Source organism: Anas acuta, chromosome 3 (assembly GCF_963932015.1).
Source record: "Anas acuta chromosome 3, bAnaAcu1.1, whole genome shotgun sequence".
Taxonomy (NCBI): Eukaryota; Metazoa; Chordata; class Aves; order Anseriformes; family Anatidae; genus Anas; species Anas acuta.
In genome coordinates this window covers 25920757-25941829 of record NC_088981.1, presented here as the reverse complement: position 1 = coordinate 25941829, position 21073 = coordinate 25920757, and the positions used below count along the sequence as shown (strand labels likewise).

Sequence of the window (21073 nt, the reverse complement as noted above, 5' to 3'; positions counted from 1 at the left end):
CGTACAGATGTCACTTGCAACTCTCCAAAACCGGTTCATATAATGCTACAAATGCATACAATGCTTACAACTGAAGATACCATACAACTAATACCAATGTCTGCATTTACACCCATATAGACTATTCACATTCAAACTTCATGCACAATTTTGATGATAACCATACAACAAATAACAAAAAATATCTGCACGTTCAGAGATGTTATTTACCCTAATCCACGAATCATAAGTTTCTCTTCCTCTTTTCCCATCCTGACACTGAGCAAGGAACGTATTTGGCCGAGGGATGCCAGAAGATTGATTGTGTCTTCCACAGACACACTATTTATAGTATAGGTCTTTGGCAGGGCTCGAACCAAGCCACCAATACCATCATACTGGCGATGAAGCAGTACAAACATGGCCCTGACTAACTCTGGGTCTTCTATTACTGATTCCTGGGCCCAGCGCACCATTGTGTCTGAAATCAACTGTTGAAGAGTAGCTGTGAAGAAAATACATAAATCACACAATTACCATTAATTACTCATATCTCCGCCAGTAGTTCCTCAGAATGCATTATGCAACATGCACTGTAATGAAATCAATTCTCAAGCACTTTTTCTTTAGTATTTCTTTAGCAGACTGTCAAAGCAAAGCATAATCAGACACATAATCAGACATATAATCAGTATAACAAAAGCAGAAACATCTCAAAACCAAAAGCCTACATTTAAAATTAAAATACAGGAAATAAATCTAATATCATAAAAAACTATGAAGACATAGGAGATGCTCACAAACTAGACGAATTTATTTCTACTTATTATTTTTAAGATTTTTGCAGGAATTCAGCTCTCAGGGTTTTTCTTACATATTATGAAGTGAGGAAAAATGCGCTGTAGCATATATAAATGCTGTATTACTTATTTATGGGTCTAAGCTGTAATATTCCATTTTATACATTACAAAATTTGAAATAAAAATTAGAATAAATGGAATAATAAATGGAATAAATGGAATAATTCAATTTATTCAATTACCAAACAAAAAAGACCTTCACAAGAATTAAATAAGAAGACTCCAATCAAATAAATGTGAAATCAGTGTTTGCATAATTTGAACTTATATCTGATGTTCTGACTGGCAACAATTGCAAGGATTTGGGAAAGTTATGTACATAAAAACACAAAAAATGTGTAACTACAGTTAAGATTTGAAACCATGCTTTAGAAAAAGTACTCAAGAACTAACTGTACGCAAAGTATTTGATGAGGACAAGTGAATGCTGTTCTTTTTCCTGCCTGAGGGAACTTCAACTGAGGTTTGCAAGACCTTGCCATATCAATCTGGGACCCTCTCAAGATATCCTGGTAGTTATACATTACAAAATCCTGCCTTTTGTAATCACCTAGCTCAATTTAATCAATTTATATCCATGTCAAGAAGATAATAAAGGAAGTTTGATAATTCCTGCTAAAGTTCAACAAACTTCGTGATAAATATTCTAGGGTTAAGATAGTTTATGCAGGGCAATCATCAAAAATATTTTCAAATTAGAAATTTATGTTTTGAGTGTAACACGATTTCGAAATAAACTAGGTGTAATTTCAATCTAAACTCAAACCATAGAAAAGTGAAAGTATTCAAAGAAAGATACTGACCAAGAAAGGACAGGAGTTTAAAGAAAAGACAGTATTTAACAAAGAAGCTTTTTGCTACAATGTAGTAATACAGAGTAAGGGGAAAACATAAAAAGGAGCACTGTATTTCATTATTGTTCTCCAAACACTGCACTATATATATATTTCCATTGTCATACCACACGGCGTTTTTTAGAACAGAAACAATTAAAAAATAAGTAAAAGGGTGAAATTTGTTTGGGCTGATACTTCACAAGGTACTAGGACTGAAACAAATAATAACAAAAAGGGACATGGTATTAAGTTTCATTTGTTCTTTGTGAAGAATCACATAAGCAGGCTGTTTTCTCCTGTTTTACTAAATGCAATACTATAACCCATTTGCCCATGGGTCTGGCTGTATCTTAGTTGCAATGTAGAACCCAAACAGTCTAGTCATCACTGTAATGACTTCTGCACTTAATGCCTCTGATGAGTACAGAACTAGTTCCATATAATACTGTCTTTCTACTAAGACAGAAAAGAGAAAAATAGGTTTTGTAGAGCTCTAAGCTTACTACAAGAAAAAAAAAGAACTAAGATTCACCACCACATCCTGTATAAACCTAGCCTCTAATTATCTCTGTGATAATGAAATAGTTAAAATCTGCAATGCTAGAAAGCACATTTTTATGACAAAAATATTACTTCTTAACACTAAGCAAACACTAATAGCTGGCAGCTAACTGGTCTTCTCATTAAATATGCCACGACGAAAACCTTCTCATCCCATAATGTTAATCACTTACATTATGCAACCAAGTTAAAAGTTCAGCCTCCCTAGGAATTCTGCGTAGTCACTGAAGAAAGCCAAGTTTCTACCAAAGTCAGAACATATAAATTATATGTCCCAAAATTAGTTCCTGCTAGTAGGGTAGCCAAATATTCAACCAAAAAATCATTCCAGCTAGTAGCGTAGCAGCATCAGAAATTAAGGCATATGAAAGTGCCACCATAATAAAGGCAACATAAATAAATAAATAAAACAGAATTGACAAGTAAAAAAAGTAAAATTCCATAATCTTTTGGTCCCAAATACAGAACTTGGATGGCACCAGTAATGATTCTTATCAAGATGGAAAGGAAGAAGGTTTCAGAAAAATGACAGAGCAACAATCACATTCGTGGATTTCAGGTTGAGTGGGAAGTCTTTCTCCTTGCAAATTAGGACCCAATTGTGCAGTCTTCTTTCAGCTGGCAACCTTCGTGCAAATACTGATTTGAAGCTGCTGCAGCTGGTTTTATGAGAAAATTCTCACAATCAGGACTTTGCTACAATTATTGTCTGCACTAACACCACAAAAAGCAAGAAATATTTTGTAAAAAATATGACTATAAAAAAGGATCAATTGTGAAAAAGACAGTAGAAGTTTTCCACCACATCCGCTGGAGAAGCAAATCTGTCTATCAAAAAATCTTCCTATTGTAAAATGTCATTCCAGCTGAGCTTGTTTTAAGTCAGAACTATAAATTTTAAAATGCACAGATGTTTTACTAAAAATCCACCTAGTTTGGGGTGAGAATATACAAACAACTTATTCCCCTGCTTTTTTGTTGTTGTTGTTATTCGGAATTAGGATACAATATACTGTGATTTAATATTACTTACAGGATGTCTTAGCATCATCATCAACTGGCTTCTCAGCTTGCTTCTTCTTCAGATATGTAACTTTTTCCATAAGGTATAGGAGGCGACCCCTAATCGTTAAATCACTGCTTCCATCCAAGGTTCCATCTTCATCTAGCTCAATTCCTGAAAATAATAATATACACTAAATAGTAAAAGACTAAAATTAAACAAGTTGCAGCCTTATTTTTTATCATGTATGAACAAACAAACCAAACTATATTGTTCTGCTCTATTCTATCTTTTTTATTCTACATTTAAAAAAAAAACTTGGTATGGTGTATGCTTAACCAGAAATCTGGGACAATTGCAGATCAGGTACATGTGCAAGGCAGGAAACTGCAGACAAAGGATCATGTAATCTTATTAACTTACTGTATAAATTGTGTAGTATGATACATAAAATACATAGGTAAATATATTCCTGTGCTCAGATCTCTCAGTATGGATGTTTCCATGCTAACGCTGATTACTTCATGACTTCACATGTTTCAGACATATGAAGCCCAGAACTATATATATAATGCCTACTGACACAGTAGAGCTCAAATGATAATAGCAAAGCATATAAGATTTTTAGGTAAAACATAACATAGAAGTGAAAGAACTAAAATTACAATAATTTGTAATGACCATCAGAAGAGATCAGCCACCTTCATAATACAGTGACTGTTCTGTTTCATGTGATGTACCTTATAGCAAGTTCTAAAAGTTCAAAGAAAACATGAGAGACTTTACAGAACCATTGTCTTGCTGACACTGAGTATGTGAAGGCTCTAGTCTCCCTGCTCAAAGCAGGTTCAACTAGATCAGGTTGCTCAGGACCACATTAATTCAGATCTTGAATATCTCCTAGGATGGAGGTTCCACAGCCTTTCTGGGTAACCTGTTCCTGAGTTCACATTACACTTACAGTAAAAAATAAAGGTAAAAAAAAAAAAAAAAAAAACTTCCGTTTACACAGAATTTTCTTATTCATGTCCGCTCTCTCTTCTGCTGTCACTGGATACCACTGCAAAAAGTTTGTCTCAGTCTTCTTTATTTCCCCTGCCCAATAGGTATTACATGCATTAATACAATCTCCTCCACGAGTCTTTTCCTTACATTAATCAACCCCAGCTCTCCCTTCTTCTCATTATGTGAAAGATACTCCAAAAATTTAACCGTCTTCATGGCCCCTCACTGGACCTGCTCCAGTGTGCCTCTGAATCTCTTATACAGAGGAGCCCACCTGTTGGCTCTCTTTGCTGCAAGGGGCCTTCACTGCTACTCGTGTTTACCTTGTCCACCAGAATCTCCACGTCCTTTTCTGCAAAGCTGTTTTCCAGTTTGGCCATGTTTTCAACACACAGACTAATTAATTCTACTCAATTGTAATGTATCTTCTGAATATTATTTTTCTACTTGTATATTATGCAAATTACTAATTCTCCATAAAGAAAAGAAAAGAAACAGTGACAAAACTAGACCAAGTAATTCAAAAAGAGTAGAATGATGCTTCAAGACTAAACAAATATGGAAAAAATCAAGAGATAGATGAAGCCTCCTCTCCTTTGCAATGTTATTCCTAAATTCTTTAATTCATCTAAGTTTTTTGTCAACTGACAGTTTTCTTTGAATTTTCCATTTTTTTCCCCCTTTTTCATTTAAAATAAAGATACATAATTTAAAGCATCTTAATTCACCTTTATGAAGTTTGTGAATGATACCAAATTGGGATGGAGCAGAAAACACATTCCAGGGCAAGAAGCTCAGTGGTCTACAGGAATAAGCTGGCAGAAAACTCACGATGTTCAGCAAGGAAAAATACTAAATGTGACAGTAACATTTGTGTATGAAGTTGTTAAAAAGATTTGCAAAAGAACTCGGAATGTCATGTTGGACAAAAAGCTTAGCATCAGTCAGCAGTGTGCTCTAGCAGCAAGGAGAGTTAAAAGTATCCTATATTTGCAGAAACAAAGGGAATTGATTATTCACCAGTACTCAGCATTCATGAGACAACATCCAGAATGGTACATGTAGGTTTGGGCTACCCAATACTAAAACACTTGAAAAACTGCAGGGCATCCAACAAAGGCCCATCAAGATGGCTAGTGGCTGGAACACTTGTTCTCTAAGGAGAAGAAGGAATTGGGCTTATTAGCCTGCAGAACAGAAGCTTTCTGGGGGACCTAACAAGAGCCTGTGAGAAAGACATCAGGAAAATGCAGCTATGCTTTTTTCTGAGGTGAACAAAATACAACTGTCAAACTTAGGCAGGGTTCTAAACAGACTTAAGGAAAAAAAAAAAAAGGAAAAAAAAATCTTTTTTACTGCAAGCTGCATATTTTTATTTGACAGTGTAATCTCTAGACCATTTAGCTGCTTTTTATTTCCCTAAAATTATTTAGAAAGACAGCTTCTAATGCTAATGTAATTTAAGTAAAAATATTCAGTAACAGGACTTACCACAGTGTGTCATTAGGTCTTCATGGAAATCCAAGAGCTGGTCCCGAATTTCTTCAGGACAAGGACAATCATTTTTATCATCCTTAAAGTTCAGCAGCATGTTAATCTTAAAAGAGAGAACACATAGGAAAGACAAATGACACTGATCTCTAAAGGAAAAATCTTGAAACCAAAAGAACTCTGCCACATATCAAGCAAAACAAAATGGTCCATTGTAAGCTGTACCTACCTGCTCCTGAGGTGGTGATCGAAATTCCTTTGTTTTTCTAGCTGTCAAGGCAGCAGACATGTTCAAGGCCTGCATCACCTCATTGTACCGGAAGCGCTGATTCTCTTGAAGCTTGGCCACAAAATCATCTGAAAATGCTACAATGGCTTCTATCCGGTGTCGTACCTGGCAATCACACAGGTACTGGAGTAGATGACACATCTGAGGAACGAACAACACAAAAGTATGAAGAGTAGGCTAGCCAAGAAGACTCCTCTGCATATTAATGCAAATAAGGACAGACTCCTTACAGAAGCAGTCACTGCCAAATAAACTGAATGAAATCTTTAGTTTAGTCATTTTCATTTTTGTTCATATACCGCAGCTTTCATTCATTGCAGTTTTCATTTAATAGATCTGAAGTGATCGGCAATACATCCTACACCAGGAAACTCTCTGCAAGATATTTATGTGCCCTGGACATATAAGACTCCAATAAAAATTATGAGACAATCGATTTATTCATTGCTTCTATGGAATTTCTTTTCTGTCTGGATCCACAAACATGAAAAAATTTCATTGAGAAAGTGATTCTATTTCATGAAACGGCTGTTTGATCATCATGAACAATTTTATGTCATCAGAAATACACTAAATCTTGTTGTTTCCTCCAAGGAAATAACTTCGCTATTAAACCACCATCAGACCTCTGTATTCCTTGACAGGGAAATTACCAAGTGAAGAAAAAGGGATCAAATGGGAACAAATAAACGGGAACAACCACTAACACAGCAATATTGTTACCTGTAGTTTAACAGGTTCAGGAAGTTTCATCTGAAGCAGTCCTTCCTTTGGCACCTGCTCCCCTCTGGTTTCTTCCTCTCCTTCTTCTGGCTTGAGCTCATCCGAACTCAGCTCCTTCTCTGAGAAATCACTTTCATCCTCCTGGCTCACAGCTTCTTTGAAAACCCTGGGCTCAATCAACTGCAAGATGTGTTTCAGATCCCCATTGTGGAAGATTCCCATAATTAGGAGAGTGTAAAAGAGCTTGATGAGAGGGACAAACAGAAATTCTGTAGAACCTCCAACTGGATCCCTGACATGGAGGCTGCCCTCCTGAACAGCTTCAGTTAGCATCTCTATTGTTTTGGCTTTTAGGATTTCAAGAGGGAATTCAGGACTGAACTGAAAGCATTCACTGCTAATGCTTACAAAACTTGGCGAGGAAAACTGCATTCTTGGTCTCAAGGAAGTGCTAAGTCCTATACCAGGAAGGCCATGTTTTTTGTTTTCATCAGGAAACAAGGTAATACTCTTGGTCTCATCTGTCATTGGAACAATAAATTCATTATTCATCATTAACCTGGCAGTTGCATAAGTATTGAGATGGATGTCAATAAGTAAGTCATAATATCCTGCACGTAATAATCCTGGCATATATTTATTCTCAATAGCATATAGGAGCTGAGATTCATCCACATGGCTACACATAGCATGGGCCACTCGGTTGTTCCCTAAAGCACAAACAGCTGAATATAATCGGAGGGTATGGTAGTGAAATTTCAGCAGTTCTTCTTGTTCCGTCAGCTCTAAAATATCAATCGTTCTGCAGAGAAAGAAAAAAAAAAATACAGTAAATTGTTTATCAGTGCGAAAGCTTGCTTAAGAGAAGGAATTCAAAATTCTTCCTAAGGATAACATTGGCACAATATCATTTCTAGGAATGGACTTTTTCCACTTCTCAGCTGTCATGTGAGAAACTGTTAACCTAAGAATCAAGGACCAAGAACACAGTTTAATCAGACAAATGTTCAAGTTGCTCCTGAAGTTCAACTTCATCTACATTAAACAGGGAAAGATCAAACTAAATTACTTAACAAAGAACAACTCTTCATACTACAAACAAGAATTTGGATAAGTGAAAATGATTGTTTTTAAACTAGTAAAAGTTGAGATATTTGTCATTTATTGTTTTTAGAATTGGGGTAGCAAAATGGAAACAGACTAACCAGTTAACCTGCAGAAGGTTAATTTGGGTGGGTTGCTTGGTTTTTTGTTTGTTTGGAGCTCTTTCCAAGACTTTAAGTGATCTTAATTTCAGATTTAACATTGGACAAAATGCTGAGACATTTAAGTAACAAGGAAATCTCAAAGACACATTTTTCCAACTGTTTAAATTTAGGAAAATTAAAGTGCTGGAATAATTAAATTGGTCACAAGTTTTTAAAAATATCAAAGGAAAAACAGATCTTTGCCTACCTCGCAGATTATCTTTAATAATTTATAAACATACTTTACTTATATTTTTTTTATTCAAAACCTACATGTACTGTTACAGAGTTTGGAGAGAAACTAGGAGAGGTTGTAAACAAAATAAGAGGATGCAAAATTTAAAACACTGCAAAATAAAATTAGATTAAATTTTAGTATTAGCTAAACCAAAACATATTTCCCTTATTTACATGTGTTATAAATACAGAGATAAAACAGGACAGAGAAGGAGTTGGGCTTCTCTTACAAAAAACTTTTATTATATAATCCCAATTTAGCCCTGATATACTTTTACACAAAAACAACATTAACCTGTTTTCTTCAGGAATGTGAAGGGCCATGAACTGCAAAGGATTCAGGCACTGTATCATCCAGCCTTGACGTTCACTGATCCGAGAGACATCAACCTTCAAGAAGTGGTTTGGCACTCTGCTCCAAAGCACATGAGTCAGAAACTGGACATGGAGACGTGGAGGACATTGAGACACTGGGTTTTTGTGTTCACTTTTGAATAATCCAGCAGACAATGGCATTACATTCTGGAGAATTCCAACAGAAGAGTCGATCAATTTCCACATCTTTACCAACCAAGGAACATACAATATGATATTTCTCAATAATTATATTTATCACACAGCACAGTACAATAGAAAATTTACGTACTTTGTACAATCAACTTGTAACAATATTGGCAGATTAGCAGCAAGAGAGTATTTTCCACTTTTTTTTTTTTTTTTTTAAAAAAAAATAGCTAAATTTGAAACAGAAACTTGAAAGCAATGTATGTTCTTCTTGGATCAGAGACCTGAACTTGTCTCTTCTTTTACCTCTTTTGATTTGTAAGTCGTCCATATTTCCAAAGCACAGAAGGTGATTACAGTTCAGTTTTACCGAGTTCACAGCTTAAGTGGATCTCAAAACTCTTTTAAGACCCTAACCTAATCTGCAGAGAGATTTGCCTTGCTGACCTGTGATTTCTTTTCATCATAGAATCACAGAATCACAGAATTTCTAGGTTGGAAGAGACCTCAAGATCATCGAGTCCAACCTCTAACCTAACACTAACAGTCCCCACTAAACCATATCCCTAAGCTCTACATCTAAACGTCTTTTGAAGACTTCCAGGGATGGTGACTCCACCACCTCCCTGGGCAGCCTGTTCCAGTGCCTAACAACCCTTTCAGTAAAGATGTTCTTCCTAACATCTAACCTAAAACTCCCCTGGCGCAACTTTAGCCCGTTCCCCCTCGTCCTGTCACCAGGCACATGGGAGAACAGGCCAACCCCCACCTCTCTACAGCCTCCTTTAAGGTATCTGTAGAGAGCGATAAGGTCGCCCCTGAGCCTCCTCTTCTCTAGGCTGAACAAGCCCAGCTCCCTCAGCCGCTCCTTGTAGGACTTGTTCTCCAGGCCCCTCACCAGCTTCGTCGCCCTTCTTTGGACCCGCTCAAGCACCTCGATGTCCTTCTTGTAGCGAGGGGCCCAAAACTGAACACAGTACTTGAGGTGCGGCCTCACCAGAGCCGAGTACAGGGGGACGATCACCTCCCTAGCCCTGCTGGTCACGCTGTTTCTGATACAAGCCAGGATGCCGTTGGCCTTCTTGGCCACCTGAGCACACTGCTGCCTCATATTCAGCCGACTGTCCACCATCACTCCCAGGTCCTTCTCTGCCTGGCAGCTCTCCAACCACTCATCTCCCAGCCTGTAGCTCTGCTTGGGGTTATTGCGCCCCAGGTGCAGGACCCGGCACTTGGCCTTGTTGAACTTCATGCAGTTGACCTCAGCCCATCGGTGCAGCCTATCCAGATCCTCCTGCAGAGCCTTCCTACCCTCGAGCAGATCGACACACGCACCTAACTTGGTGTCATCTGCAAACTTACTGAGGGTGCACTCAATGCCCTCGTCCAGATCACTGATGAAGATGTTAAAGAGGACCGGCCCCAGCACCGAGCCCTGGGGGACGCCACTAGTGACTGGCCTCCAACTGGACTTGGCTCCATTTACCACAACTCTTTGGGCCCGGCTATCCAGCCAGTTTCTAACCCAACGAAGCGTGCGCCAGTCCAAGCCAAGAGCAGCCAGTTTCTTGAGGAGAATGCTGTGGGAGACGGTGTCAAAAGCCTTGCTGAAGTCAAGGTAGACCACATCCACAGCCTTTCCCTCGTCCACCCAGCGCGTCACTTTGTCATAGAAGGAGATCAGGTTTGTCAAGCAGGATCTGCCTTCCATAAACCCATGCTGGCTGGGCCTGATCGCCTGCTTGCCCTTCAAGTGCCGCATGATGACTCCCAAGAGGATCTGCTCCATGAGCTTCCCTGGTACTGAGGTCAAACTGACAGGCCTGTAGTTCCGCGGGTCAGCCCTCCGGCCCTTCTTGTAGATGGGCGTCACATTTGCTAGCTGCCAGTCAACTGGGACCTCCCCCGATAGCCAGGACTGCTGATAAATGATGAACAGGGGCTTGGCCAGCTCCTCTGCCAGTTCTCTCAGTACCCTTGGGTGGATCCCATCCGGCCCCATCGACTTGTGCACATCCAAGTGCCGTAGCAGGTCACCAACCAGTTCTTCGTGGATGGTGAGGGCCACATCCTGCTCCCCATCCCCTTCCACCAGCTCAGGGTACTGGGTATCCAGAGAATCATGAAGGATGAGATTCAGAAACTTCAATGGGACTTGTAATATCCTCTGTCAATGCTAATCCGTTACAGCACTTTTCATCCAATGTACTGTATTTTAAATACATAAATTAATAATAGAAATAGCAATAGTGCAAACACTTGGAATAAGGAAAATGGTCCAATACCAATAACACATTGTGTGCAAAAATTAGCAAATACATACATACATATATATATATATATGATACAACATAGTCCTAAACCTGCATAAAACACAACCATAATTTACCTTTATTCTACCCAATTCAAATTGGAAAACATTGGGGCTTGTAGCTTGAGCAAATACAGCAGGAAATAACTTCGTACTAGGTTCAACCTATATAAAAGAAGCAAAAATATTTATTCACTTAAGACAGCAAAACAGTATTACATTTAAAAAAATTAAAAAAAAAAAAAAAAAAAAAAACTCTGTATAGAAAGCTAATAAGTGCAAGCCTCTGAATAACACTCCAGAAAATACAAATAGGAGAGGGAAATTACTGTTTTAGCAGTGACAATTACTTTTTCTTCCAATCTTATAACAAACTTTCTAATAAAACGCAATCCAAGGATTCAGTTTTCCTCCTTCCCATTGGAAGGCATCATCAAAGAATACTCACCTGATAGTACGTGCCCAGTTCCTTGCCATTAGCTGTGAAGGTCAGCAGGCCACTGGCAGCATCAATTAAGCAACCAATCTCCAGACCATTATTATTACGTCCTTGTCCAGGGCTCATGCTCTCTCCTGCACACACCATATAGCAGTTGCTGCGCTTTATACTGAATGTCAAAAGACAAATATATTTATGGATAGTGTGCAAACTTCATGTAGTGGCCTAAAAGAACATTGTACAACTGCAATCAACAGGGTCTTGTGGCTGGAAACAGTAGCATAATCATTGCCAAAATTCAATGAAACTTAGATTTCAGAATTGGAAAAAAAAAAAAAAAAAGACAAAATATTACAAGTTCAAATCTGTTCTAAAATTCTGAGAGAGAAAATGAATTTTTTCATGTTAATGTTTTAAACTGCTTAGTGTTAAGCATAACAGAGTTTCTGACATGTATCACCACATGAAATGGTGAGAGGTGCTGTTGCACTAATTCATGTCTGCTCAAAATCAAAAAAGTTCCAAAAATAATACAAGCTATTTTACTCTACTTTGTACCTGTTTAGAAATCAATAGTTACAGGAACATGGCCTGAATGACTGAAACTACATGAAAAAGCTGAACAATTCTTTTATTTCTCACCGTCTATTCATTAAATTAGACCATTAAACCTGTTTACAAGCAATAAGAGAAAATACTATAAAGGGACCACACTGCCCGTCCTCTTTCTTACTATAACTTTTTTTTTTTAAATCAACTCAACTACATTAAATAGAATGGATTTGCGGTTTATAAATTATTAGTTGCCTTTGTGAATTATGAAATATGTAACATTTTAGGTAAATTGTAACTAACCTCTCATGAACCTTCCCCTTTTCATCTCCCAGTGTCACTGTGACTGTACGCACTCTCTCCAAGTCAAAGCTTGTGTCATACTGATGAAAGTCAGAGGTAATCCAGCCTACCCAGACATTAGCAGGTTCTTGGCCAGGAAATATTCTCACTGAATAATAATACTGCAAATAAAAAAAAATAATATTAAAAAACGTTATTTGTTTTTCTGATATATCAGTTTGATTCATGATACATTTGTTGCAATCTGAATATATCATCTAAAATAGCATAAGCTTGTTCAAGTGCAATTCATAACAAAGAAACAAAAGGATTCTAATACTAACCAAAATACAGTCTACAAAAATATGCAAGTTAAAATAAAACAAAAAATGGAAAACAGTACTGATGAAGTATTGTATTTTAGGTTTTCACATCACAGTATCATAGGCTATTTTTGTACTGCAGCTGCAATATTTATACTGTAGGTTACTGTCAGTTTCTAGTATACTAATATCTTTTAGAAAAAGGAAAATATATCTAAAATAGAAGCTTTTTTTTTTCTTGTCAGAGAAAAATGCACAAAAAAAAATGTATTACATTCACTAGAAACTCCAAGAAATAGATGCTGAATAAAATTAAGATAGATGTGTTCAAATGGCCCTGAACACTTATCTGTTTGCTTAATGCACTTCTTTCTTTTTATTCCATTATTCTGGAAGTATTTATTATTCCTCTTTTGGTGTTGTTAACAGCAGTTTCAAAAACATATTCTACTTAATTTATGACTTTCCATATAGAAATTGTTTTAGACTGACAGTCAAGTCAAACCAAAAAGAACGTAGCAGTCTCAGCTTCAGTAGTGCAGGAGTACTGAAGACATTTAAATAAAAAATTTTGCCTGAAAATTAGTTTCTGAAACTCTTACAAGCAAATTCTTGTAGTTATACAAAAGGCAAACAGCTAAAATACAAATCCTATGTTACCATACCGTTGAAGTTTGCATCAAATAATCATAGTCATCCCTATCATCTGCTAGCACATCCTCAGTAAGCCGTGCAGAATGGCTTGTGCTATAATCTGGCTTTGTCCTCCTGAGCATAAATCTGTAACAAAATAAGTAAAAACAAAATCAGAATCTATACAAAAGGCTCAATAGATTAATATATTAAGTGAACACAGTAGTTTTGTACTAATACTGGTCCTAGAGTACATATCATGTGATGATCACAAAAGCACTCAAAATAAACCAAATAATAGGTTCCCAATGGCTGGAAAAGTGTTTTCAGTTTTCGGCTTAGTTTTAATCTACATCTTGCATATGAAGCAACTTAAGGATATGAAGGTTAATTGCCCCTCTTACTGCATTGTATCCAAATTTAGGGCAGAATTAGGGAAAAATCCCTGCAGACCTGACTGGCATTTTCTTCAACCAATAAAAATAAAAATAAAAATAAAAATAAAAATAAAAATAAAAATAAAAATAAAAATAAAAATAAAAATAAAAATAAAAATAAAAGTGCTACTAACCTTTGTTTAAGACGTGAAGGCTTTTCTTGAACATAATCTTTATGGTTATTTAACTCTGATTTTGTGGCATCTTTTTCTCTTTCTGCCCGGTCAGGCACTAGATGACCATGAGCAGTTTTCATTAGAACCTCAAAATCAGAATCAGCATCATAATCCTCCAAATCATTCTTTGGGCCAAAAAGACCAGTGCCTGGTAACCCTCCTGCAGCTGTTCTGGAGAACACTTCAGCACATTCAATAGGCATACTTAATCGAAAAAACATGACGTCTGTTTTACTGTTCTGTGAACCAAAGGACTTCTGCGTGACCTTCAGGCAGGGGCAGCTGTCTATGGTGCCATCAATTCTCATCACCTATCAAATGTAAAGATGCAGTTGTGTTGAAGCTGATGTTTTACCCCCTTTTAAACATTCAAGTTATATTTCTAGAATAAGCATCTATGACTTGCAGAGCTTGCAACTGTCAACAGTCAAATGCATTGTAATTATTGTATGGTCATTTTAAGGTGAAATTAATACTATAAGGAGTTCCTTCCTTAAATACGAAACACAAAAGATTGTTATTTCTCATCATAATTCTTTGCAATACAAGTCTGACACTGCCCAGAACAACACAAAACAACTAACAAAGTATACATGCACAACAAAGAATATAAATCTCTTAAATATTACAATGTGATACATATCAGCTGAAAGAAAGTTCCTATTTCATCAATGTCAGAAAGATTTTGTGGCAGACTTTAAAGGCATGAATTCAAGTTCATCAAGATGCAAAACTGATTGGGACATAAGCGTTCACACAACTGGCTAATAAAAATTTATTAAATTCAAAACCATTGAGTTATGAAAAATCACTTTAGAAAGTGTATACACCGGAACACATGGTATCTATTATGCAGAAATGCACACTTTCTGGAACTTGTTTCTAAGCACGTCTCACTCATTGTACCAGGAGATGTTAAGAGGACATCTTGTAGAGTTTGTCTTGGGGAACCTCATGGTTACACATATGACAGATTTCATGGATAAATAAATACCATCAACCAAAGAACTGCATTATTTGCAACTTCACTGAATGTAACAAATATGTATTACAAGCAAGGTTTGTCCAGAATTGGGTCAACATATCAAATTTAAAATCTTGTCTAGAAGTACAAAAGCAGAAAGATAATTTAAAGAGACTCATGGAAGAAGTGTCCAAAAACATCTTAATAGAATTACAAACCTCAATATGTTCATGATTTTGTGGTACTGGTAGAAACTGAGGGAGTCTTTTACTCAGCCAAATGGTGATGTCTCTGTTTGTATTAACAGCAAAGGGTTCGTACCCTTCCTGTAAGCCACAGATAGTGAAAAATTTTAGAGTGCTGACATCTTTTCCAAAGTTCATTCTTCCCACTTGAGATGGGCCCAGGCTGCACACAGGCAGAAATCCTTAAAACAAAATGAAAGAATATGTGGGTTGTGCACCACAAACATCAGAAAAATCTTTCTCTTCCATAAACCAATTAAAAATAATTTTTAAGAAAGACATAAAACCAAACAGTATAAATGCAAGCAGCTATCTATAGCACGTGGCCATTATATGTCAGGAATTACTGTATCTCAAATATCATTCTGGAAATAAAGCTCTCTAATATCCATTAATCTCTTCACAACTTGCAATTCACTTCACAGAAATCTAAGAGTACTTCATGGATTCTGAAAACCAACACTTGGTTAAACTCTGTTAGGTGATAGAGTACTGCCAATTTTAGTTCAAGTCTAAAAATTTTTGTTATTCCTCCTAAACTTCAATTAGCTATATAGTATTTTGAGAGAACCTAAAAAATTACTATAAAAGTAATGTAGGTCTCATCCACACATATTAGTGGGAAAAAATTTGACCAACAGCATGCTGCAGATTAAAAAAATAATAATAATAATAATTCATTTTAAGAGTTCATAAAATAAAATAAAATAATAAACTAATGTGCTACTAACCTCTGTGACTCTGGATAATCAGAATTGACAATATGAGACTGTTGCTTCAATGAACTTAACGTTAGTGTTTTCTTGTTTGTTTGTTTTTTTTTGTGTGTGTGCTTTGTTGTTATTGTTGTTTTTATTTTTGAATCAGCTTCACATTTGTATGCATCTATATCTGCTTTCCTACTGTTTCTACTGTACAAGGAATTCACTTTTGACTCCTTTGCACTTTTTCATTTGTTTATTTATCTGTGCTCGGGGTTCAGAATCATGAAGAACTCATCCATTCCACAATTATTCTGGCTCAGGTGAATCTAACAGGTACTGAAGGGTATAAAGACAAAATACAACTAGTTCTTCAACTTTAGGTTGTCCAGATAAAGACAAGGTAGAACATGTTCTATGACATGTTTGTTAGTTCATGACACGTTAGTTAGAGACAAAAGCAAACTTCATGGCATGGCATCATTTACAGGAATGACTGTTCACCAGATAAAAGATCAGTTTTCGTTATCTCCTTCACTTTTTTTTCTTTTTTTCTTACAGATACTAAAAATTCATTATCATGTGTGTGTGTACCAGGCATGATACATTTAAGGCCATAGACTATGTGATAGAAAAGAATAAAGACTATTTTCCAGAACTAAATGGAAAAATCAGATTATACAACATACAAAACTGGGAAAGTTACATTTGCTTATATAGATACCATGGTAGACCCTAGCAGCTCTAGTAGACAGAACTTACTAAGCACCCGGCTAACTTAAAGGAGTCCATAAGCTATTGCAAGTGTTTTTAATCAAAGGTAAAAATTGTAATTCTTCTTCAATAACCTTATGAATCTCAACTCATCATTCAAGAACAGTAACAGCCTTCTATAGACATCAAGTTGTTTGAGAAGGGATGTTCACAGAAACAGTTGTGACAGCATGAATCCTCACAATGTTAACAAAAAATTAGGTATGATTTGCTGTAAGCCACACAGGTATATGTAGCCTAAAATATGCACTTTGTCTATCTGAATCACATCACAATTTAATTTCTCATTCTTGTAAAACATTTTCAGATGTTTACAGGATGTATGGCACTCACATTAATAATCTTCAGAAGAACTGTGTTTTACCCATCTCAAAAAGGGCATAAAAGAACTGAAAATGGACAACAAGAATGAAACTGCTATCTTATCAGGAAAATTGAAGATCATAGGATACTTCAGCCACAACAACATCAACTGAAAAAAAATAAAGTATCATAACACCACCACAATTTATGAGTGACGTAGAGAAGGTGAACATTAAGTGATTTTTCAATCTCTTTCAAAACAAAAATTGTTATCAAAGATATTGTTTGGAAGCAAGCTTCAAAGCAAAGGGAGGAACACCCAATACACTTCCTATATTTTCTTATTCAGAAATGTTCATAGAATCATAGAATATCCTGAGTTGGAAGGGACCCTTAAGGATCATCAAGTCCAACTCTTGACACCGCACAGGTCTACCCAAAAGTTCAGACCATGTGACTAAGTGCACAATCCAATCTCTTCTTAAATTCAGACAGGCTCGGTGCAGTGACCACTTCCCTGGGGAGCCTGTTCCAGTGTGCAACCACCCTCTCTGTGAAGAACCCCCTCCTGATGTCAAGCCTAAATTTCCCCTGCCTCAGCTTAAGCCCGTTCCCGCGGGTCCTGTCGCTGGTGTTAATGGAGAAAAGGTCTCCTGCCTCTCGACACCCCCTTACGAGGAAGTTGTAGACTGCGATGAGGTCTCCCCTCAGCCTCCTCTTCTCCAGGCTGAACAGGCCCAGTGCCCTCAGCCGTTCCTCGTACGTCTTCCCCTCCAGGCCTTTCACCATCTTCGTAGCCCTCCTCTGGACACTCTCCAACAGTTTCATGTCCTTTTTATACTGTGGTGCCCAGAACTGCACACAGTACTCAAGGTGAGGCCGCACCAGCGCAGAGTAGAGCGGGACAATCACCTCCCTTGACCTACTAGCGATGCCGTGCTTGATGCGCCCCAGGACACGGTTGGCCCTCCTGGCTGCCAGGGCACACTGCCAGCTCATATTCAACTTGCTGTCTACCACGACCCCCAGATCCCTCTCTTCTAGGCTGCTCTCCAGCGTCTCATCGCCCAGTCTGTACGTGCAGCCAGGGTTTCCCCATCCCAGGTGCAGGACCCGGCACTTGCTCTTATTGAACTTCATGCGGTTGGTGATCGCCCAGCTCTCCAACCTATCCAGATCCCTCTGCAAGGCCTTTCCACCCTCATTCGAGTCCACAACTCCTCCAAGTTTGGTGTCATCAGCAAACTTGCTCAAAATACCTTCTATTCCTACAAAATACCTTCTATGTTGAATTCTCTGTCACATAGCATTACTTATGCAAAAAGTTTACACACACACACATCAATGAGCACTTTAAGAATCACTAAAAGAAAATAAAGAAATTCAGAACAAAATTCCTACACAGGAAAAATTCTCTTTGATGTAATTACTCAATCTGGTATTTTCCATCAACTCTGTAACTGTAGCCAATATGTAATCATGATAACAGTCTCTCACCAACACAAATTTCATCAGTGCTAGAATGGTACAGTACAGGCAGCTAACTCCTGCAAGTAATTATATATAAAGTGTTGCTCTGTAGGAACTGAATACTATTGTCAGTCTTAAGTATGGAAGCACTAATTTCTTTTCTGGCGAAATTCTGCACTGCTTCACATATGGTATATTTGTCAGTAAGGTTGTTCAGGATTATTCCTTATCTGGTAAAGAAAAATATGGCATCTACTTCTTATAAGGACTGTGCATGTCATGAATACAAACTAAATTTCAAGCCCCTTCTTTAAATGGGTATCCAGACATTTTAGATATAATACTTTACAGATGGAATGCTGGAAGCTACACAAAATCATGGTTTACACATGATGTGGCTCTTATCTGCAGTTACATTACTGGGCTGCAGAGCAAAGTTTTTATTTTAATTTATGAAATAGCCGAAGTGAGAAGAGTTCAATACTACCATCAGAAGAATAACCCTCTAGCATTCTCTGTCACATATGGCAAAAGCATAGTACAATAACACTTCTTATAAGGTTCCCTACTTTTGAGGATACAGGATGAACTTTATGACCCAATTTGTCAAACACTGAGAATAAACAGCTTGTGCTCTCCATGAGCACAAGTTTATAAAACAAAATTTGGGGTGCACTGTGTACTTGTTCATACTTACAGTGAAAAATTTCCTACACAAATGCATAACAGTACGCAATTACTGTTTAACAATTTTACTTCTGAGAATACATTATTTCACAGGCAGATTAGTCTGTCATAAATCCCAAAGAGCTCCACTTGTTGGCAGTACAACCTAAAATACAGCACACAAGTCTTATTACTAAATTGGCAGAGCTCCATATTCCCTTTTCACTGTTCCTAAGTGAATTAAAACCTCACAGTCGGACTACAACTTTTAAAGCAGGACGCAAGGCTCTGCCAAATCTTTTATCTAAACTGAGAGGCCTTTTCTACAGCAGCACATGGCATGCACACAATTCACTGATAGAAGCAATATACAAAAACGTCTCCATGCTTCTAAACAGAAGCTATTACCAAAAGCTAACTGAATTCAGCCTTAAAAATTTGAAAGCTCTACAAAAGTAAAATTTAATTTGGTTATTTCATATGTGTGTCTGTATACACACACATATATATACACAAACATATATACAGATGCCCCCCAATGAATTGCACACAGAATACCCATAATATAATTGACATTTGTATACTGTTGTATTATAAAATCTGAGGTCAAACAGAATAGATCCTCTGAAAACAGAATAGATCTTTGAAAGTTATGCTCTTTCCTATAAACATGACACTAGAAGAAATTAATGTGAATAAAGGGCTATTGAGAAAAATCTGAATGGCTTGACACTAACATGAAAGTTCTGATATGGCTCAAGGCCTTGGTACTCCATCTCAAACCTGGAACTATTTTAGCAATTTCAGAATCAACAGAGATACTTTTAAAACCGAACTTGCAGCTAGAAATGAATACCACAAAAACTACATCACTGTAATTTCATCAGCTTTGAAATCAATGTAGTGATCAAACAGCTACCTGCAGAATCTCATGAAACTCCAGTTTCTCTCAGAATCCCTCTCTGCTCAGCAGAACTATGCTGCCAAATAGTTGGAAAATTGTTATAATTTAATGGCACCAGGATGATTTTGTTCATACATCACTAACACTATGACAATTCAGTCATCCCTGTCCTTCAGCACATTATCATAGTATTTAAAAAAATCTGTAGGCAGTAATCTGTAGGCTAGAGAACTGTTGGCAATTGTATCATTTTAAATCAGATCAAGTTTTTCCTAATTTCTATGGTACACTAGAAGAAGAAGAAAAATATTATTCTGCCAAAGTACTCCTGAAAGTAAAATACTCTGAAATACAAATCAAAGTCAAGTGGTTAAAATTCAACCAGGGAAATATCTAATTGATAGGTATAAGATTCATCTTTCCATGGGAATAGGGATCAGTAACCCAAAAGCACCACGCACGGATTTTATTGTTCAAAATTTTTTTCTCTCCAACACAGATATATTATTTAACAGATGTATAATACATATGACAAAATGCATACCTACAGAAGAGAAAAATTAAAACTTAATTTTCTTTATATTCAGAAATTTTAATTTCTGAACTAATGGTATATAAAGAAAATCTTTAATCTTTCCTAATCTTCAGTAAAGCATAGCAGTAGCCAGATTCGAGACAACACTAGATGCCTCCTAAACATAGCAGAGGTGCCTGTGAAGGAATTCCTCCAAGTTCTCAGAATGCCATTAACAGAAACAACCTATATTCAGTCACACACTGTTGCTATATGTTATCCTAATTAGCATGCTCCTGTCCTTGTATCAGTGCAAATTCTTAGGTTCTTTTTAAACACAGAAATCACCTAAGTCACCTTAGACCTCTCAGTCCAATCTGCACCTTCTATATTGAAATTCATGAGAGGAACAACAGAGAATACAGCCTTTGACTCTCTTCCCGGATCTGTCAAAAGTATTTTGCAATCTCATAACCTATGGCATCATGGTAAACTAAAACCTGCTTTAGGACTTGGAAAACTGAACCAAGAACACCAACAAACCGATATAAAACTCAATCTGCCGGTTCAGAATTTATGGGATCAGGTGTCATTTCTCCTCCAAGAGCTGTAGAAAAATTATAACTGACTTAAACTTCCCACC

General features: G+C 37.0%; 1 protein-coding gene across 13 annotated transcripts in view; it reads right to left on the bottom strand.

Moving 5' to 3' along the window:
• RYR2 (ryanodine receptor 2) overlaps window positions 1-21073 on the bottom strand; it is a 408101-nt gene that overhangs the window by 124943 nt on the left and 262085 nt on the right. For all 13 annotated transcript variants that reach the window (XR_011094640.1, XM_068676244.1, XM_068676247.1 and 10 more), the window contains 12 exons: window positions 15072-15280; window positions 13848-14200; window positions 13309-13423; window positions 12342-12502; window positions 11496-11655; window positions 11126-11212; window positions 8528-8754; window positions 6749-7550; window positions 5966-6166; window positions 5737-5842; window positions 3271-3414; window positions 211-484 (listed from right to left, as the gene is read on the bottom strand). Coding sequence is in view for 12 of the 13 variants with exons in the window: in XM_068676244.1 (XP_068532345.1) it covers window positions 211-484; window positions 3271-3414; window positions 5737-5842; window positions 5966-6166; window positions 6749-7550; window positions 8528-8754; window positions 11126-11212; window positions 11496-11655; window positions 12342-12502; window positions 13309-13423; window positions 13848-14200; window positions 15072-15280 (2839 nt within the window). In the remaining variant the exon portion in view is untranslated. The remainder of the gene's footprint in view (window positions 1-210; window positions 485-3270; window positions 3415-5736; window positions 5843-5965; window positions 6167-6748; window positions 7551-8527; window positions 8755-11125; window positions 11213-11495; window positions 11656-12341; window positions 12503-13308; window positions 13424-13847; window positions 14201-15071; window positions 15281-21073) is intronic.